The sequence below is a fragment of the Trematomus bernacchii genome, unplaced genomic scaffold (assembly GCF_902827165.1).
Source record: "Trematomus bernacchii unplaced genomic scaffold, fTreBer1.1, whole genome shotgun sequence".
Taxonomy (NCBI): domain Eukaryota; kingdom Metazoa; phylum Chordata; class Actinopteri; order Perciformes; family Nototheniidae; genus Trematomus; species Trematomus bernacchii.
The window spans coordinates 344,513-366,856 of NW_022987839.1; the positions used below are offsets into that span (position 1 = coordinate 344,513).

General features: G+C 39.7%; 1 protein-coding gene across 1 annotated transcript in view; it reads right to left on the reverse strand.

Annotated features, from left to right (window-relative positions):
• Positions 1–20,977, reverse strand: part of LOC117500157 (RNA-binding Raly-like protein) — a 45,535-nt gene extending 24,558 nt beyond the window's left edge. The window contains exons 1-2 of the mRNA XM_034152888.1: positions 20,891–20,977; positions 6,154–6,428 (exon numbers count right to left, since the gene is read on the reverse strand). Of these exons, the coding sequence (XP_034008779.1) occupies positions 6,154–6,409 (256 nt within the window). The 5' untranslated portion in view covers positions 6,410–6,428; positions 20,891–20,977. The remainder of the gene's footprint in view (positions 1–6,153; positions 6,429–20,890) is intronic.
• Positions 20,978–22,344: the final 1,367 nt, after the last annotated feature.

Sequence of the window (22,344 nt, forward strand, 5' to 3'; positions counted from 1 at the left end):
GTCCTTTTATAACTGATCAATTATAACTGCACGGTGTATTGACACTGATACAATGTGAAAAGCATGACATTCCTCAATTTATTGTGCAAAATTAAATAAAGCAGTTTATCCTGTTTTCAGGATCTACCCATGACACTAAAATAAATAAGAAATAAGACTTAGTATTCGGGACAATTGATACCACTCATTAAGGAATATAGTTTCGCAAAAGGACTTGAAACTCAGCATCTCTGTAGCTCACAAACTATAATGTTATATCTTATATTTTCTAACTGAAATGAAATGCCAGTTTGTGGATTTAAGGGGGATTCTTTTTATATCTTGGCACATAGCGGCGGGATTTTACTTCCTGGAGTCTCCACTGTCTGCCAAGACTAAATATGGGAGCATACACCTACATTTTCTTCTTTATGCTAAGTTTAGCTAATTGCCTCTTGGCTCTAGGTTTGATATCTACCCTTCACACATAACAGTGGTATTGATTCTCTCATTTTACTGCCTTGACAGGAAAGAAAATGTTGGTTTGTCATCAAAATAAGTTTTGTGTAACCACGTTGGTTTCCAAATCAATTAGCAAGCAACTCAAATGTTTAGCCTTGAATATTGAAGTGGCAAAGGGTCAACAGGTCATGGTGGTGGGCTGTTACAGACCCGCCTCAGCAGTCAAGGAGTCTCTGTTGTCGTTGGCAATTCTTTTATCTCAACTTGACTACAAGGAAATAGTGCTACTTGGCGATCTAAACTGGGACTGGTTAACTACAGTGTCAGAGGATTTTAAAAACCTTTGTATTTCATTAAATGTTACTCAGATTGTAGACAGTCCTACTCGCCCTAATAAATCCTCCTTAATTGATCTCATTTTAACTAATGTTCCCTATAAATACTCATATGTGGGAGTATTTGCAAATGATGTGAGTGACCACTGTGTTGTAGCCACAATTAGGCACACAAAGGTCCAAAAGGGTAAACCTCGCATTATTACATTATTATTATTATTACATGTCATTGTTAGACGCTTTTATCCAAAGCGACTTACATACATTCAGCACTGTGGACAATCCCCACAGGAGCAATTTGGGGTTAAGTGTCTTGCCCAGGGACACAACGACATGCTGACTGCAGTGGGACTCGAACTTGCTACCCCCTGATTCGAAGTCCAGCACACTATCCACTTAGCCAGAGCCGCCCCTGCATTATCATTAAGAGAGACACAAAACATTTTGTGGAGCAGGGTTTTGTACATGATCTGTTTGGTTTTGATTGGGGAAAAATCGATCTGTGTGATGATGTTGAAACTGCATGGTCTTATCTTGGTTTTATGGAAATTATTGATAGACATGCACCCCTGCGTAAATTTAGAGTGAAGGGACGAGACAATCCTTGGTTTTCTGCTGAAGAATTGGGAGGGATGAAACCCTCTTTAATGGTCACACATGCAGAGCACACAGCACACACAGTGAAATGTGTTCTCTGCTTTTAACCCATCCTAGTACCAGGAGTCTAGTACTAGGAGCAGTGGGCAGCTATTGTACAGCGTCCGGGGAGCAATGGGAGTGAGGGGGGAAGGGGGTTGTCCGGTGTCTTGCTCAAGGGTACCACGTGAACTGTCTAGTCTCCTACATGAGAGAAACAAGGCCTGGGCAAAGGCTAGGCAATCAGGCTCAGAGGTAGAATGGCTTCGTTTTAGGCAGCTAAGAAATAGCTTCACATCTCAAATCAAAAGTGCTAAGTCTAAGTATTATCCGTCAGTTACCACAAAAAACCTGAATAATCCTAGAACATTTTGGAAAACCATTAAATCGATATCCACCGGTGAAATCCGTAATGTGCATTACCACAGCATCTGGCACTATATCGGACAGGGCTACTATGTAAATTGTTTTAATGAGTATTTTGTGTCCTGTGGCTCTCTGTTTGATTCTGTCACTAACTCTGCTTCTGTGAACACCCCAATCCGTGACTCTGAACAATGTGGTTTGGAAAACCCCTTCAGTTTTTCTCCTTTTACTATTGATGTTGTTCGTGAAGCCTTAACCAAGTTAGATCCTAAGAAACTGGCTGGTCCAGACAACGTAGAACCTTTCTTTTTAAAGATACCTGCAGATTGTATTGCACCACCTCTTACTTCTCTTTTTAACCTCTCCCTCAGCACGAAGACAAGTCCAAAAGTATGGAAGTCAGCTTATGTCTTGCCTTTACTAAAAGCTGGGGAGGCCACTTTATTAAATAATTATAGGCCCATCTCTAAATTGTCAGTTCTGGCTAAGGTTCTTGAAAGCCTAGTGAGTGAGCAGGTAAAGGAGTTTTTATGTAAAAATGACCTCCTATGTAAACATCAGTCAGGCTTCAGAAAGAAACATAGCACCATCACTGCAACAATGAAAGTGGTGAATGATGTGGCGGGTATCTTAGACAAAAAGCAGAGTTGTGCAGCTCTGTTTATTGATCTTTCCAAAGCTTTTGATTCCGTCGATCATCATATCTTGAAGCAGAGGCTACTCAGTATTGGCATATCCAGCCATGCAGTGGGGTGGTTTGTGAACTACCTCTCTGAAAGGTCCCAATGTGTTCACTTTGATGGGCTGTCTTCTGAGTGGTTAAACATTACTAATGGTGTTCCCCAAGGTTCTGTTTTAGGTCCTCTTTTATTCTCCATATATATCAACAGCTTAGGTCAAAATGGGGATGAAGCTACTTTACATTTTTATGCGGATGATACCGTGATGTACTGTGCAGGTCCCTCCATTAAGGAGGCGGTTGTTGAATTGCAGGCTGTTTTTAATATTAGTCAGACTCAGCTCTCTGAACTTAAGCTTCTTTTAAATGTTGATAAAACCAAGGTAATGCTCTTTTCAAAAGCTAAAAAGACACCAGAGCCTGTTTTGGATATTGCTACTACGCAAGGACAAGTACTTGAAGTGGTTGCCTGTTATAAATACCTACTGTAGGTATCTGGCTTGATGATTGTCTCTCTTTTAAACTTCAGGTCAATAACCTGCTTAAAAAGCTGAGGGTTAGGCTAGGTTTATTTTTCAGAAACAAGTCCTGTTTCTCTTTTGAAGCCAGGAAAATGCTAGTCTCTGTGACCTTTTTACCTGTGCTGGACTATGGTGATTTGTTGTATAGGAATGCACCTGCCCATTACCTGAACAAGTTAGATGCTGCCTATCACAGTGCACTGAGATTTGTTACTAATTGTAAAGCACTTACTCATCACTGTACCCTGTATGCAAGGGCAGGTCTGCCATCACTTACTGTACGGAGGCTCAGTCATTGGTACACGTTCATCTATAAAGCCATGTTGGGTAAACTACCATCTTATATCTGCTCTCTGATCTCACAGAGAGTCGCAGGTAGCTATTGCCTGAGATCACATGATGTGGTCTTGTTACATGTGCCAAGTGCAAGGACTGACTTAGGTACGAAAGCTTTTATGTGCGCAGCTCCTCTTGCTTGGAACAGTCTTCAAAGATAATTGAAACTGAGCAATTTGGTTCCACTGCATGTTGTTAAAGCTCGGATAGGTGAAATGCTCTTTGATACTGTTGGTACTTGTAAATGTCTATAGGTATGTAAATGTAGCCCTGTAAATATGATGTATGATGTCCTTTATTGTTTTATGTTGTTTTATGTTTCATGTGTAACCTACTTGCTGCAGGTCTCCCTTGAAAAAGAGATCAATGATCTCATTGGGACCAATCTGGTTAAATAAAGGTTTGAAATGAAATGAAAATGTTGAATTATTCCTTTAATGAATTTATTTCAACTTGGGTCTCATTATTCAATTTGTTCAAGGTTAGAATGATCGATTAAACTAGCCAACAGTTCAACCAGTATATCCTAAAGTTGGCACACCTGAAATGTGCGTACAAAATCTGTTATTTAACAATAAAACTGTGCGAGCAGAACTATGTCAAATAATGTGAAAATGTAAAACTGTGATAGATGTTTATAATGGCAGGTTTGGGTCATAATTGACTTTTGTCCTTCATTTGTTCTTTAAAAAGTTGGATTTAACATGGATTTAGTTTCAAACCTGTCGGATTTTCTGACTCCTGAAGGCGTCCAATAGTATAAGAATAGTTCCTGAGTCACATAATTATACAGTAAATCACTGTGAATATAACTCCACCTCACACTTTTACCACTGCCATATGTCATATGTCATTTCAAAGCCAAAAATGCATGAAACTGTGCAAACACAGGGTGGAATTACAGATGTGACCCTGCAGCGCTCTTATTCATATTTAATGAGAGAGCAGGGCTCGGGAGGACTTTTATTTTCCGTGGAGGAGGCTGCAAACTAATCAATAAGTCATATAAGGAAGATTTACAGGGATCCACTCAAATGCCCAGGAGGGCTTTGAACCTATCGTTGTGTGTGTGTGTGTGTGTGTGTGTGTGTGTGTGTGTGTGTGTGTGTGTGTGTGTGTGTGTGTGTGTGTGTGTGTGTGTGTGTGTGTGTCTGTCTGTCTGTCTGTCTGTCTGTCTGTCTGTCTGTCTGTCTGTCTGTCTGTCTGTCTGTCTGTCTGTCTGTCTGTCTGTCTGATGCTTGATGGACAGAAACACAAATCCATAATTCAAAGTAAATAGGGGAATGTTTTAAGGCGAAAAATGTTCATCACAGGTTAATAAAGTCACAGTTGATGTCTTTGAATGTCTTGTTTTGTCACCCCAAAACTCGTTTAAGAGAAAATGGAAAATCTCAAACTTTGATAGTCTATAAATGGATTCTGTATCTTACCGTCCTCACACCGGCTGTACCCCTTCATTTCAGAATGATTTAAAAGTTGTATTGATCAAATTTAAGCTCGCTATCAAGATCTATCGCAGAACTTTTATCCAAACACCAGGAACAAGATGGCAGCTTTAGGTCTTCAAGCAAAAGTGATTCAAAATAAGAGTTGAATTTGAAATAACAGGCTTGAAGGAAGCTTGAACTCGACTGAATCTGTACCATACAGTATGTCCAACCTTAAACCTCTTTTTATATGGACCTGCTTTTATGAAATTAGGAATCTCTTTTACAACTACAACCAGGCCAGGACAGTAGCAAAAAACGTTGCACACAACAACAAGAAAACATAGAAGAACTACACTAATATACCCAGTGACAGTGATGGATTCACCATTTTGCTGATAAGAGCTTAAAAGTCAGGCAGACAGACAAATCCACTGAGTTTCAAGTCTTTTTGAAGTTTCTTTCCCACTTCACTCAGTGCATTAGGAACAGACACCTTGACTAATTCATGCATGCGGACAAAGACCTCAACACAACCTGCGAACGAGTGTATCGTCTGCATGGGTCTGATGTTGAGCTGTTGTTCTCTGTTACATTATGATTTATAAATGTGCTCAGTTTAAACGTGCCACTGCGTCACTTGAGAGCTCAACACATAAATCATCTAGCAGATTAGTTATGTGCATGTTTTAAAAATGATGATAAAATGCTGGGGATCAGTAATGTACGCTTGGGATCCATCTTCAAACTGGAGAACAGTCGTCTCATACCTTTATATTTAAATGATAGTATACTAACGTGGTAGAAAGGTCTCTTAATACCTCTGCCAAGGAGGTCAATTTGTTTTGTTTAGCTGTCAGCAGCATTACAAGGAAACTAAAAGCCCGATTTTCATGAAACTTGGTGAAAGGGTGTGATTATGTGCCAAACATGAACTCGTGAAAAGTTGGAGCATATCCAAATCCTGGGGCTGGAGTCCATAGTATGGAATAAAGCACCCTTTTTACTGACTTAGTAAAGCATAATTCTCTCTTATTAAAAAATGTAAGATTCAAAGTCTTCATTGTTACACGCAACAAAAGCTAACGTGTATTGTTGGCAGTGAATATCTTAGGTGCCAGGCTCCTCCAACAACGCGATATTAACACGTAAAGGATAAAACAATGGAAAATAGTGCAAGAGAAAATTGAAAAATAAATTGTGCAAAAGAATGTTGGAAGGGACTTATGTGCAAGTTAATGCAGGAATAAGTAACCTAAAAACAGGATGTAAAATGAAATAGTGTACAGTGGATTCAAATGCTGCTTATTGTGAAGATAATTGAATATGTGAGCTGTAAACAGATGTATGCCATAAACATCTGAAGGTGAAAGCACACACAGTATAATCAGAATCACATTTTAAAGCTTTACCTAGTGATTGTCCTGCGATGACCCTGGAGTTCTCCCCGGTTACGGCCGCCCTGGCGTTCCTCTCGCTGGCGTACTGGACGAAGGCGTAGCCCTTGTGCACGGAGCAGCCCACGATCTTGCCGTATTTGGCGAAGATGGCCTCGATGTCGCCCTTGGTCACTACGGCCGTGTTCAGGTTGCCGATAAAGCAGCGGGAGTTGAGTGAGCGCGGGTCATTCTTGTTGGTCACGTTGCTGGTCTGGGTCTTCCCAGTCATCCTAGTCCTGCAGCAATGCCTGCTGGGAAACACAGGTGCACACTGCTCAGAGGAGGAAGGTTAGACTGTGGAGGTTACACACAGAGAGCAGCATCTGGTCAGAGCAGAAAGCATGTGGTAAATCTCGTATTAGGCTTTGTTTTCTCTTTCATGTTCTATAGGTCTTTGTAAATGGTCTGCAAAGGCTGAAAGTTCCCTCATAGGGGAATAAGATTGCCATTAAAAATGCACATTTGAGAAGAAAGCACATTGAATAAAGGACATTTTCTATATAGGAAAATAGGAAGAAAACCTGCTGATTATTTAATGGTTGAAATGATTGAAAGAAATGTCCATTATTTGTTAACAGCTGATTACTTAATTGACCATCGGCTACACAATATTCTCCAGCTGTATTCTACATCCTGAGGTCATATATGTGTAATCAAAGAGGCTGAGACAGAAATCTTTCTGCAGGAGGCGAGAAGAAATCTGACAGGGCAGCTGTGATTCAAACGTGTTAATTGACAAATCTCATCTAAGAACTGTGTTCCCACGATTGAAAATAGCACATGAAGTCACTAGAGTCCTTTCTCACAGTTTCACCACTTTCTTAACTCTACTTTTTCCATTTCATGCTATACCAACAGCTGAAGTTTCTTTACAGGTTAGGATTTTACATACCAAAAAAATGTATGATGATTAAAAATGGCACATTGTTAAAAATGCAACCTGTGATCTTATTTTACAACCTTCTTAATAACCCATTATTCACCATAGCAAAATGATAAACCTTCTTGGCAACCAACCTGATTCTAAAAACGTTCAATGATCATTTGTATAACAAACACACACAAGGACAGCTTCATTACTGTCACATAGAAACCAGGTCACATAAAATACAAATAAATGACACAGGCATCACTGTTTGTTCCCATAATGCAACAGTCCTCAGGGGGATCAGGATGTGGCTTCTTGGAGTTCCCCGTTGGTAATGAGTTTTCAGTGTGTTTGTGTATCTTCCCACAATGAGGCTTTTAGATCCAGAATCCACATACTGTACAAACAATATTATCCCGGGAGAAGCTCTCTTTAGGCTGGAAGAGCAGGAGAAATGGAGAGAAACTCGTAAATGTTGCATTTGCAGACCATTTACAAGCAAAAAAAACCTTTATAACAGGAAAGGGAAAACTAAAAGGGCGCCTTTAATGTTCGCCCTACTATCTCAACGGATTGAGTGATGCAGATCTTTTTAGTTCATCTGTTTATTATTTATCTCGGATAACTGATTAATTGTTTTGTCAGTAATATATATATATATTCAGTCTTTAATAATGAATAAAGAAAGCAGCAAATACCCGTCATTAAAAAGCTTGAATACATTCGCAGTTTATTTGCTTTTGTAAAAAATCACTGGAACAGTAATTTGATGATCTGATTTACTTTCCAATTCATTTGTAATTAGACTGTTTAATTGACAAATAATATAATATTTTCTGGCTTCCTCCCATGATCCAAAGCGATGCAGCGCAGGAGAACGGCAGACGTGTGAGTGTGTTTTTATCTGAAAATGTTTTATGGCTCCAGCAAAACCCTGTCAGGGGCCTGAATACAAATGAGTTAGTATGGGGAAAGGACGGAAAAGATGTAATGATATGTATGGGTATTTTTCTAAAAATGTATCTCACACATCCTCACACACATTTCAGTAACACACTGCAGTCGACACACTTCCTGTCCCAATTTTCCTCATTGTACCTTTTAACTTCTTTTCTAACCCACATCATCTTTTCTAAATCTCTTTAAATCTCACAAAATGAAGGATAATTTACTTTTGGACTCATAATGTGACAATGCCGCCATTGGGTTTCCTGTAGTTGATTAACTTAATTATCAACAGAGTGGGAGGTCCAATCAAATCCCATTCAGTCTGTCTCTACCTTTGAATGAACCCCACAGCTCCTGAGTGACTGATGGATGTGAAGTGTGCACTCAATAGACTCTTTTAAAGCAGAAGCACAGGGGTGAGGCCATTAGAAGGTAGATTAGGGAAGCAAAAGCACATTTTTAAGCAGATTTAATATCAGAAAGTGTAGTTTCACTCATTTAAGCGCATGCTGAGCTAGGAAATAGTGCCAAATGAAAGCATCGGATTTTTGCTCACAAGTTGAAATGTTTGAAAGAACAGCGTTTGGTTGGAAATGCTGAGTAGTTAGGAAGAAGTGAATAAAATATGATTAGGCTATTCAAATATTCATATTGAAATAGTTGAAATCAGAGAAATGTAGCGTCAGAGTGTGGGCGTAAAACAAGCAGATAGACGCCCTTATACAATCATCTATTATATTAACACTATATAAAAAACATTCAGTTAAATAAAAAACTTGTTACGGTATTATTTATTTAGAGTTTAAAACTCATAAAAGTGCTGTGTGTCTGTTGTGTGATCAGATTTAAGTACAGAAATCAGTCATGTGAAATAAACACAATTATAGAGTAAGTATAAAGCTACTGCAAACAGCCAGCTTAGCTTAGCTTAGCTTAGCTTAGCTTAGCATTGAGGCTTGAAGCAGAGGGAAACTGCCAGCCTGGTCCCGCAAAAGTGTATTTTGCAACTTGGTCTCCTCTCAAAGGATGCATAGAAACTTTGTGTTTGATTAATAAGCCTTTTCTTGCACCAGCACATCACTCCAGAGCACTTCTTTTAGTGCTCTCTGGACTGTGCATATCTAACTGTGAATATGTGTATCTATACAACAAAAACGCATATGCATGTGTGGACAATCATAACTGTGTATATTTGTATGTATAACAATAAAATGCATGTGCATCTATATAAAAAAACAGAGTGGAAAACTCGAGGAATCAATAAAGATTAATCTTCTTCTTTATCAAAATGAAAGCTCTAAGACGCATTAGAGGATAACTTATAGTCTTAATCAGTCGTATATGTCCTGCACGTTGTTGTTTCTTAAATCATGTAGTGCCTATTATATCTATTGTATATTCCTACCTATTTAGATAGATGACAACATCTAATTCAAGTTTATTTGACAAAAATAACATTGCTCTTTTCACAACATGCCGGTAGATCCAGTTTGCCTGTTTTGTAATGGCTTATTAATTATAATGGGTTTTACTGAACAACAACCATTGCATAGCCTGATGGACACTACCTCCAGACTGTTACCCTCACTGATCTCCTGCAGCTGGTATAACATTAAATCTACAGGCAATCTTTATTTGCATAAGCCGCTTATCATCTCTATGTCTCCACATGCATCACCTAACATTAACACTCCAGAGATACTACAGCACTAGTTTGTCAATTACATGTTTTCAATAAAATGACAATAAAGAGTTTTACATTATTCCTCTAGCTCAAAATAGCAAGAAACAAGACTTCAAAAGACGATTCTTTTACAATATTCATGAGTATCCAAGATCCTCAAAGTCTTTTAAGAGGAACATGTGGAATAACTGCTGGCACAAGCTGGTGGAAACATCCCAGGCCAAAAAACACACTCACTCTGAATTCATATCAGCCTGATAGGCAAGAGAGGAGAGAGTAGTTTGGATTCATCCTGGCATGCTTCATGCTCCAGAAATTAATGCTAAATAACATCTTCATGCATCAGTGAAGCAGTGAACGCATCCCCAACTCATAACTGACATGTTTTTCCACGCAAAGACGTGTTGTTTGTCTGGTGAAAGTATTTCTTATAGCAGCAAAGTGAGTGCTTGACAGTGATGTTTTTTCTTTGGGGCTTCTACAGCATCCTCCCGTGTTGCGGAGGTTCCAAGCATTTCATGGATCCTCTTTGGTCCTTTCACACCGACTGTCAGGGGCTTCAGAGTCTGAATTCTCTGGAGATAAAGAGGCGAGGAACTGGTGAAAGTAATCATTTTAGCACTTCCTGTCTCCCTGATCTCTCCTCACTGACTCACGCTCCCTCCCGTCAGAGAAGAAAAAGATGAAACCTCCGCCTTCAATCTGACAAATACATATGGGATGTGATGGATGCATTCAGGCCACACTCACTCTCCGCCGCTTGAATGTTGCAATGCAGCATTTTATCTCAACAGCGTAGCATCTCACCTCAACTGTCGCCAACAGAGGAAAATAAGTTGTATTTAATCGTGTCACCTTCTGCTATCAGGCTCGGGAGACAGACGACTCTTAAACTAACTCTCAACTTTTAGTGACTCCCTGGAAAAATATATATGTCTGCATGCAGAGAATGAAATATGGGTCTATAATAAGCCTGTTTTTATTCTTTTTCCCTCAATCTTTTTTGAATGACAGCCAAACGTATTACAAGGGAATAAATGTGGACTGAAATCTAATTACATTTTTATACAGTCTACATTTACGAACTACGCTGCAGTGCAGGTACGGGTTATTTTCCCTCTGTCTACTGTTGTGAGAACACATGCAGCATAAAATGTGGGGATTTATCAAAATGATGCTGTGAATAATATAAAAGCGGAAAATAGTGGTAAAATCACTCAATAACAGATCCGCTGGGAAATGTTATAGCCAGGAAAATGATTGTGGGTGACCTGACTGCTGCAATTTACCATTTGTCAGATGTAGGTAAAGAAAGAACAAAAGTGGAACTGAAACACAAAGACAAAATAAGATGTATATATACCCTTATATCATATATAATAATAACCTTTCAGCATATTGTAATTCAAGTGGTGACTAAAGATATGCAGTTTTCTGGAAGAGGCAAAAATACATTTAAAATTAAACCCTCATCCTGCGGCTTCCCCTCCGCTACACACCTCCCACAAGGTGAGCAAAAGCACACTCTGCATACAGTATTCTGCAACTAGTTACTTATTTTAAACGTCATCCCAATAGTGATAGAAATCCCAATGCTCTTGTTGAAAATAACTCCCTGTTATTGTTGCAAACGTTGCGGCCTGTAAAGCCTTTTGGGGATACATGTTGTAACTCAAGTCTCAAGCTAGCTACAACATCAAAGAAGTGTTTCACAGATGGAGAGAAAATGTTGCTAATGGTTTAGCCTAATGCTAGCCGTAGCTGTGAATCTTTTGCTGTCTCAATTTGCGTACTTCTGCACCAACACTTGCTACTTTGAGTGCATAGGTATGTTAACAATGAGAGGTATTAGCAAACTCTAGTGCACTATGAGTACCTGGATGGTGCACTCATAACGGTACTTACCCTCAACGTTCACCATCTTGGCTACATAACAGTGGTTGTGGGACCAACAGCGTTTGCGGCGGCATCACACAATTATTCAAGTGGGTTTTTCTAAAGTATTTACTAATCTTACTGTACCACTATACTGTTGTCAAAAAGAAGCCATTGTTAATTGTATTGAGCTGATTGTAACTATTTCGTAGCACAAACAATAATATTGCTAGCTAGCTAACGGCGATCACATCGGCCGTGTGCGATTTGAGACAATGCTAGCCGAGATTTCACCCACTACTCAAGTATTCACAGTGTGGTAATGGAAGTATCCAAATTGAGCATTGGTCTATAGAGCTAGCAGCAGAAGGCAAACTTTTAGCAACCTTTTCCCTACAGTACATCTCTGAAATGCTCGCCAATGTTGTCCAACTTTCTATGAGATAAGTCCGTCTTCCTTCATTGGGTTTCTTTGCAATGTAGGCAGTTTTTGTCAATGCTGGAATTGCAACTTCTCCTGCAAGATTTCCAGCTGCTGAATCAAGCTTTCACTATCTGAGGGGTTGTGCATGAACATCTGAATTTAAATAACAACCAGTTAGGAAAGCCTCTATGACCTCTAATTCTCCAGAGTCTTCCTTTACAAGCTAGATGTAGCTAAAGTATAGCATACAGAGCCCAGAGGAGTTTCAGGAGTTACATTTTCTCCAAAACGACTTAATATGCTGTTAAGTTATTATAGACCTTTTGTCTAATTTGCCAAAAGAAAACCTACTCCAGCTAATTTAAAACTAGGAGTGGAGAGTTAAACCACAGCCAACACATTACAATAACAAAAAAAGTGGACAGAAATCCAATTAGATTTTTTTTAAACAGTCTAAAAACTCTTGAACTACCCTCAACCGTTTGCTTCTGCTGTTATGTGAGAACATGAAGATGTATCAAAATGCTGCTGTGGATAATATGAAAGCTGCCAAATGAACTCATTGGCATATCCACATTATGCCTACTCACGGAAAATTAAATTAAAATTGAGGGAAAATGAGGGTCTGGAGGGTCAAACTGTATTATGGCTAAGTTAATTTTAATCACAGGGCATAATGAGTTTAACTCAGACAAATCAGCAATGAAAAAAGAACATTGTACGTTTTTTAGTTAACATAAGGTGGCTGTGTAATAACATCACTGTGAGGGCACTGATGTCCTTTTTCATAACACTTACTTGCCCTTGCTCATTTTTTCCCTGCTCCCTCGCAGCCATAAATTACTCAGCTAATGCCCGAACAGCGGTGGCTATTGCTGAATCATTCAAAGACCTCAATTAGCAATTAAGGGCTAATGAATAGACGTCCATTCGGCAGCCCAGAGGAGCCCAGCGCAGTCTAATCTCTCCTCCAGGACTTGTACAGTAAATACTGGCTAACGGTGCAGAGCAGATAGAGAATAGTGTGCGTTAGAGCCCACATATAATGAGCCACTTGCCTTGCAGTTTCGAGGCCTGTTTACTGTATGCACCAGGAATTTCTAAGCTGTGGATCTTAACAAGGACGGATGACTGTCAAGCACTATTCTTATTTTTCTCCTCTTTGTTCCCACACCCCATTACCTCCTGCATAACAGTTGGATTGAAGGAGGGCGGAAAATGGCAAACATGGAGGAAAAGAGATGGAGAAGCAGGGAATAAAAGAAGGAGACAGAGAGAAGTTTTTTAAAAAGGGGGGGGAGGGGTGAACATTCGCAATGCAAATCATCTTAAACATAGGAGGCCTCGGACCAGAATATCAAAGATGTCAAATGCAGGCGCACATCATGCGGTAGGTGTGTAGCTTTTCAATTATTACTGTGACTTTCATATTTCTATTCTATCAGCCTTTTATCATGTATCCATTTTTATACCTTTAATATAATGTAAGGCCGTGCTTTACATGCGAAACCCCCACAGGAAAATGAACTCCTGTAAAGAAAATACAATCCAATTTCCATCAGCTTTATCTGTCCTGTGAGAATGTATGAGGGGGCAGCGAAGCAGAGCGACTGAAGGTAGGATGATCACGCTGCTAAAATGAGTTGCACCATAATCTGATTTGAGCAACCTATAGCCTCGACCAGCAAGACAGCAAGGAGATAAAAGCACAATGTGACCTATGCGGTGAGATGGGATGAAGCCGTATCTCCAGCAGACTTTTTATCTGGCATCATACAATAAAACCAGGGATGATTATCTTTGTGAATCAGGGCATATGTGTGTGCTTTTAGTATGTATCACACAACCTGATCTTTGAGGTCATGTGTGTATCATTTGACAACTTTAAACTATTTGCACTGTCAGCTTTTGTAAACAGTTATGAAGATGATACACAGAGAAACTTATCGGATGACTTTGAAGACATGCAGCTCCTCAGATGTTGCTCATTGTTCATTAATGGTGGAAGAACATAGCAACTGATTTCAAACAAAGCAAAGAAATCAATATCATCACTGATTCTGTTTGACAGTGCACATGTTAAAAGGGGATATACAATAAACAACTCACTTTCACATTGCTTATGCACATACGTTTGTGTGTCTGGAGTGCCTTCCAAGATTTAAAAGAATAACCTAAAAATATTATCTTACACTGAGCTGGAGTCGTCTGTTTTCCAAAGTCAGTCAAAGGGAAAAGTCCTTTTTGGCCCCATGGCATCACACGACTGACACGAAAGTTGTATTATTATAGTAGTATTATTACGTTTCCATCGTTTGGCCACTAAGAACATTTTTGCTTGAATGCCCAGCGTCCTTCCTGGGGTTTTGATCTCCACCCACAGCTTCGGAGCTGCCAGTGCAACTTTTCATGTATGCCAATAAGAGCGGACCGGCTTATTCTAAAGGGCAAGAGCCTTTCATATAGGAACAAATAGGCATCTAAAGACAGCATGGACAGAATAATGTCTTATTGGAACATTAAAGCATAATAATTAGCATAACAAGTCCGGTTTAACTATTGTCAATATTTTTTGTTCTTCTATGTATTTATTTTTAATTAAGCTCAATGTGGGTTGGTCTTGTGTTTTTGAAATCTGCCTGATATCCTCATCTCTGTCTGGTATGACTTTAGTAAATGGAAAGCAGCTGACCTGGATTGTAAAGACAGCAGGGAAGATAGTAGCTGCCAACAAAAGCCATTCGACACTCTCCTGCTGCACAGAGGAGAGCCAATCATCAGTGACAAGACACATCACCTCCGCCCGCAGATTGAGATGCTCCCCTGCATCAGGGCGACGCTCTGGCACCGAACAAAGTTCTATAGGTTTCCTTTTATCCCAAAATACAATGAATGTGCTCAACAGGCTGTTCACTGTGGATATTGCGTCAATGACTGTTGCACGCTTAAGAGATTTCTGTTGTGCTCATCTGATATTTTGATCATGTTGTTTGTGTTCAGACCAAAGACAATTCATCTGCCTCAGTTAGATATTAAGGTTTATCTTGTATTTGTATTCTATTCATTGATTCCAGGGAGCCTTGTTGTTTAAAGGCAACATCTTTCCATGTTGTTGTTGTTACCGGCGGTGTTTTTGCTTCAGAAATTCTTTATTGCATCACCGTACCACTCTGCTGCCTCCTGAGTGCTCTTAAAGTTTATTTTGTACTTCATTGGAGACCTTTCCATTGTCACACTGTGGTAATGGAGGATTTACTCCAACATAAATAAGTGTATTTGGTGGAAAGAGGCAGAAAGAGACTCCACTTGTGTGTGTAGTCCACAGCTGCCCTCCAGGGCATTTGAACATATGCCATGCTTTCACATATCTCTTGGCACGGACATATTTCTCTTTTTCCTTAATTCTCCTCTTGTGTGACTGCCAGATAGCTTCTGCTTCACCGGGCTAAAGTAACTGGGTTACTAGAGCTGTGAGTAATTAGCTGATTTCTGCTTTATGGCACCAGAGAGACTTAAAGTGAGGTGGGGATTTAAGGCAGGACTCACAATGAGGGTGAAAGGTGAAAGGTAGAGTGGGCAAGAGGCCACACACGAGGGGAGGGGCTTTCACACATCTGAAGGTTTGATCCAATTATCATATGTATGCATGAAGCCAAGCTGCATATGAATAATATCGAGTTTGCTCGCTGTGATGCTAAAACAACGTCACAAAAAGTGATTCAGGAGCAATTTGCAATTTAAACGGAAACATTTGGCTCTGGTCTGCTATTGAACATCGCAAGCCGGGAATGTTTTCACTTTATTGAATAGTGGATAAAAAACAGATTTGAGTAAACACGATAAACACTATATAATGTGCATTTAAATGCAAATTAACATCCAATGTGAGAGGACCGAGAAAGATCCAGATGCTGGTTTTCTGTTCAGATTATCCAATGGCTTCATCGTTTATATATTTGTTAAACATGACAGTACAACAGAATCAAATATAATATGAAATCAATAAGTTGTACATTGGCAAAGCTCACAGCGGCTTATTGCCAAAAGAGGTGTGAATGCAACTCTATGGTAGATTTGGGGCCATATGTTTGTTTGCAGTTGACAAAACAAAACAAATACCTGTTGTATACTTTACACCTTCCTCACTATAAAAAGGTCACTATCCACTTGTTGTTTACCAAAGATGTATTTAAAGGATATGGGAGGTGTTTCTTTTCTGATAAATCCAAGGAAAAGATCAAACATACAAAGCACAAATCCCTTTCTTGATCATTTACAAACACCCACAGTCTGTGACCTATTGCTTTCCAAAAGGACGTTAATCTTCAAAAGCAGGTTTTCTAAAAGAGGAATTTGAGGGGGATTATTTTCAGCTGTGGATAAGTACATAATTGTTGCTCTCATGAGTATTACCAACAGCAGCACGGTGTATGTGGGACCGGCCTCATTTAACGACAGTGCCCAGGTTCTTCAGGATGAAAGAGCAAGAGTGACTCTGATGTTTTTACCAGGTTTTAAACAACAGTAGAAGTCTGTGGTAGCGGTTTACAACTTTTCTCTTCTAACGAGCCCCTCTGTCCTATCCTCAGTTGTTGATTCTTGGGCTTTGGTCTCTGTTTTACTCCTCTGCTCACCTGTTTACTGTTTTCCTCATCTTAATCGCAGCAGGTGGTGTTAAAGTATCACAGCTGGCTCAGCTTGGTGGAAAACAGTCGGTCTATCAGAGCTTTCTTAAAACTACGTTCCCATACAATGAAACTGGTCTGTTACGTTTGGACAGGGAAATGTCTTCTCCTGGATTGCATTGTTTTTGGATTTTATTCCTATATTTAAAGTACAATAAAAAAATAGAGAGAAGAGTTGGAGAGAGATATGAACACATGCAGTAAATGGTCACTCACATTTTAAAATATGTAGCATTAGATTTTGACTGATTACAAATGTGTTTCTAATCAAAAGGTTGCTGCAAGTCTGCTTAAGGAGACAGCTGTTCATGTCCAAATAAAAGTTATTGTTATGTTCTTAGATAAACAACATCATGATTTAAAGGTGGGGTAGGTAAGTTTGAGAAACCGGCTCGAGATCGCTAGAATTTGAAAATACACAGCCGGAAAAAATCTGCCACTTCCTTACAGAGCCCCTCCTCCAACACACACGAACGCGCACATGACCAATGAGGGCACGAGATAAGTTTGTGCACAGATGGAAGGCTGACAGGCAGGTAGGCCATCCAGTTATTTTAGCCGGGCCGGTTAAGATGATTGGTCGTGCTTTTTACAGTACTACGGCTTCCACAGATGACATTTTTTTATGGATTTTTTGTCAAAGCACTTAAGATATTCATTGCTATCGGGATGTTAAGAGCATTCCATGGAATATAACAAAAAGTGTATCTCGAGCCGGTTTCTCAAACCTACCTACCCCACCTTTAACAGATGAGAGTGTATAAATGGGGACAGAGGGAGGTATGGCTTGCAAAGGTCCCAAGCTAGTATTGAAAAGGGCTTTGCTGTTTCTTGGTCCGCGGTAACCAGCTGTCTACCAAGTTGCTCTAATTTTTCTTTTTTGGCAAACCCTTGATTTTTCTAAATAAACTTAACCAAATCATTTTGTTGGTTTTTGTATTTCGGTCCTATTCACAGTTTTTAAACTAAAACCTTGAAAACATTAACGTCCCTGGAAAACATTAACATCCCTTTAAACGTAATTAAGAATGCAGTGTATTTGATTTATAGGAGAAGGGGTTGGGCTAACAGCAAACACATTACAATTCCTTCCACAATATTTTCATGGACCCCCCTCTAGTACATATTGATAGAGAATTATTCATAAGACCCTTTGGTTTATGTTCTGATCATTTTAGCTTTAACCTCTCCTCTCACTCCTCTCTTTATGAGACGTATTTGGCACTGAGGAGTAAGCTACAGCAGGATTTGGCTTCATAGACAATACAGAAGGAACAATTGTTGTTTTTCTAAGACAAGATATTGAATATCTCCAAACTTCTCATTTGCATTTTGTTTGTCAAAAGGATTTGGGAAAATTACAGGACAGAGTTTCATAAAACTGGAAAGGTATTATCATGGGCCAAGGAAGAAGCCATTTCATTTTGGAGTGGTTCTGAAACACCGTTTGGATAAACACATTATTGTTCACTTATGTAAACGGCCTTGGCTGAGATCTCCAGGTGCTCTTTAAATTGTTTTGTTTATCGAAGTGTTGTTGTTATATCCTATTGAATGGAAATAAACCTGACAATACAACCCAATACAATATTGGTGTAATAGAAATCACATTCAGAGAGCTCAAAGTGATCCAATTTGGTGTCAGAGATGTGCTCAGTGAAGTCTGAAGTAAACATGGCAGCAGCGTTTAGTGTCTCTTCCTGTTATTTGCAGAATAACAACATAAACACCTGTTTTGCACCTGCATATCCATCCTTATACTATAAGGTTCTGGTTTGAAAAAGACTAAATTAAGCTTTTTCAACATGTTCAAATTACGTAGGAAATCATTCAGCAAAAGTGCTGAGTAAATCTAATCTAGGGTGAAACCACTTTTTGTAGCCTTTAAAATGGGGGTACAGAGCTTGAAATATCTCAGATGGAGATGTGTGTGTGTGGCGCGGAGGGCAGGGGTTAGTGAGTGGAGACACTCCAGACTTCCAGGCAGGAATCAGCCCGCTCCAGCTGTCGGAGCAATAAAGTGTTGGCATCTGTCCATGGTGCTGAAATCAACCACAATCTCTTTGAACGGAGAATAAAAGGAGCTGGCCGTGGTGCTGAGATACTGACGCTTGCGAGGCTAATGCCACATCTCACAACAGAGCTGAGCAGGTGCAGGCGTACACCGGTGTTTATCCAAACTGCTGGCTAGAAACACGGACTGTGCATTGACAAAAAACTAGTTGAACATGAAGAATGCAGTAGTGGAACAAGGCGTGCAGATCATCCCAGAATAGAAGATCTAATAGTGAGCGGTGGGTATTACCACATGCATAATGTAACATTAAACTGCTCTATGTGAAGAGTGGATAGCATTACACAAGTGTGTGTGAATTCAAACACTTTTTCAAACATGCCATCATCTTTCTTTTTGTTTGTCTGAATTTCCTCATCTGTTTTTCTCTGTTATCTTTCACATGAAGGCATATAAAAAGAGACGGAGAGAAGCAGGCACCCAAATCTGTTCTTTGACCTGCAGTCTGAAAGCTGGAGCAGCTCTAAAATGTTTTTTTATCTGAAAGAAGATGGACTCTGTGGTGCCTGGCTTGGAGGCAGCCCACATCGTGCACCTGCTAAGGGTCAATGATCATCCCAGCCCACGGGTGCAGAAACGTAAAGACAGGCCTCGACTGGACAGAGACAGATTAGAGAAACGTTATTCCTTCCTTACCTACTGCTCTCCTCTCTTAGTGATTCAGTGCATGCGTATAGGCTGGCTATTCCTGCCTCAGCCTCCCACCTCATCCATAGCGAGCGATAAGTATTGTTTGCGTAGCAGCACATTTCATGCTCGGCTTCCCCCACCTGTTCCCTGACCTGCAAAGTCTGACGGCTGGAATAGCTGTCAAATACCTTCACCCGTATCTCTCCAGGATGATTGAAAGGAGATTTTGTCTTATAAAAGGTTTGAGAAGTGTTTCCCTTTTAGCAGAGCACAAAAACAAACTTTGGTCAAGGATTATAAAGCAGTGACTCCAGAAGGCAGTTAAAAAATAAATAAAAGGTTAACCTCACTTTTCCTTTTTGTGTGCTAATTGCCGGATAATGTTTTGTGTCTTTCAATTTGTCGCCTGCAGGTTTGTGTGTGAGTTCTGGCTGCATGTCAAGGTCAAACTATTAATCAAATCTATCAGCCTGATTTGCATAATGAACCGCTGCAACATTTCCCTGGGCCTCAAGGACCTTCTCCCCCCCCGCACACCATCTCCTCACGCTTCTCTGTGTGTGATGTCGAATGCCAGTTATCACACTCAACACGGTGTGTGTGTGTGTGTGTGTGTGTGTGTGTGTGTGTGTGTGTGTGTGTGTGTGTGTGTGTGTGTGTGTGTGTGTGTGTGTGTGTGTGTGTGTGTGTGGTGTCACAGCTGTGTCTGCTTCAATTGGCAGGGATCTATTGTTGCTCTGTTTGTTTTGCACAGCAGTGATTTGCATTAGTAAAATTGCTTGAAATTTTTCCAAATTGAAAAGCAACTTTGAAGGACAGAAATCCTTCATTGTGTGACACATTGTATGACTTTTCATTACTCCTCTAAAGAAACAGGTCAGGAATATGGATTCAAGATCAGACATGTCTTAGATTGTGGCATGCTGTTTGATTTCTGATTAGTTTTGGAATCATAATTGTATTAAAAGATCTAAAAAACTATTGGATAGTTCAAAACGAATCCAGCTCTGTCCCGAGAAATCCGTTTTTGCAAAACAAAAAAGTTCCCATTTTCTCGTTAAGGAAGCATATAGAAGTACCAGGAAAACGCCAAAACAAACTCCGGCAAAGTGAAATTCCTCACCTATTAGAAAAGTAAAATCCTCAAGAATGAAAATCAAAACTGTTATTTTTGCGCCCTCGGAGACGTACAGCCTCCAACCCCAGAGAAACACTGCAAGATCAGAGGAAAGCAAAACCACACCGAAACAAGCCATGATGGAGAGGAAAAAAAGGCTGAAAATAAGCGAAAGGTGGAGATTATAACAAGAAGCTGCTTCGGGAAGAGAGAGAGGAAAAATATCAAGAGCGTCCGCAAAGCACGTATTTCTCAGTGGATGTCGCCGGAGCAACAACACTCAGCATCCAAGACTGAAATCATTGCATGCAGAAAACATTTTCCCCATGTCGGAACACCAAGACAAGAAAGAAAGCAAGAAAAAGAGTACCAAAATAAGAAAAAGGCAGTGGAAAATGTACTCACCGAGCGGGAGTAAAAGGGGTTCAATTAAAAAGAAATTGGGCGGATAGCGGTGGCGGATGGGTGCTGTGCAGGCTCGTGAACACCGAGGCTCTGCTGCGTCCCTTTCGCGCGCTCTATTGCTGCCGGTGGCTCAGTCACGTGACTCGGGATTGGCCAGAGTTTTTGAATCACACACACACACAGAAGCACACGGACACTTTCTTTGATTTTTGAACATGTTTTTATTGGTATGTTTAATGAATTGCCTCATATAGCGTTAAAATGTGTGTTCTGTGTGTACTTTGTTTTTGTAACACCTTGTTCATCATGCTTTGGCAATACGTTTTTGATATCGTCATGACAATCTTTGAGTCAGTCAGTTTTTTCTTCTTCTTGTAGGTGCACTTGAAAGCATGTAGTGGTGTAATGGAGGAGCTTTTTCTGTTACTGCATTGATTTTTATGCCCAGGGCCATTTGCTTCCTAAAACACTGTAAGTGTGCTACGAGGGCACATATACCCATTATTATTGGGTTGATTTTTGGGCTTTTTTCCCCTAAAGTGAAAAAATGCATGCCTGCAGTGCAGACTGATTATTAAGTTCAGTCAAACGCCTGTGTAACAATTACTATAAAAGAAAGCTTAAATAAAAGCATTTACTAAAATATGGTTAATGTTTAGTTGTCTAATAAAAATGTTGATATTCCAGCTTCATATTTTACCTGTCATTTCCACTTTGCATTTCCTGTCTTTTCTCTTGCTTGCTTCGTCATTAGCCTTTTGTGGCTTCTAGACAAAGACCTACGTTTAAGTTTTTGAAATAGTATGACATTTTGGGGAAATAAGTTTACCAGCATTTACTTGTTCACCTAGTACAGTATAGGTTCAGATCAAGTTTGTGAAGTAGTTATATATGAAGCTCCAGCGAGCCACAATTTAGCTTAGGGTGGTGTGTTTAAGTATTATTAATTATACTATATTAGATGTTTAAAGGAGATAAAGGACCAACAATGATACTTGGGAGCTTGCGACACAGGAACTAGAGACACGGCAATGCGTTACCTTTTACCAGAAGCCTTAATTGAGAAACAGAGGCATGTTTATTTTTCATTTAATGTAAATAAAAAAAAGAAGAAACTCAAAAAATAATTGCTGCAAGATAAAATTGTTAGATACGAAAACAAGAAATCTTAGTTTAAAATTATCTTTATTACAAAATGTGTTTAAAATATTAAAAGACAAGGTGAAAAGGAGGAACCAAAACTAAAGTGGGCGGAGGCTGATAAATGGGGTAGCATGCTACTTTAAGTAACGCTAGGACACACAGGTAAGGAATATTAGCCCCCTTAATGACCAGCTCTCAGCTCCACTAAATCCAAAGAAATCTGAAACACAGTTTTAAAAAAAAATATCCCAGGTGGTTTTAGTACAAAGAAAAATAAAAGCTATAGGCAAAAAGCTTTAGCAAAAGAGAGG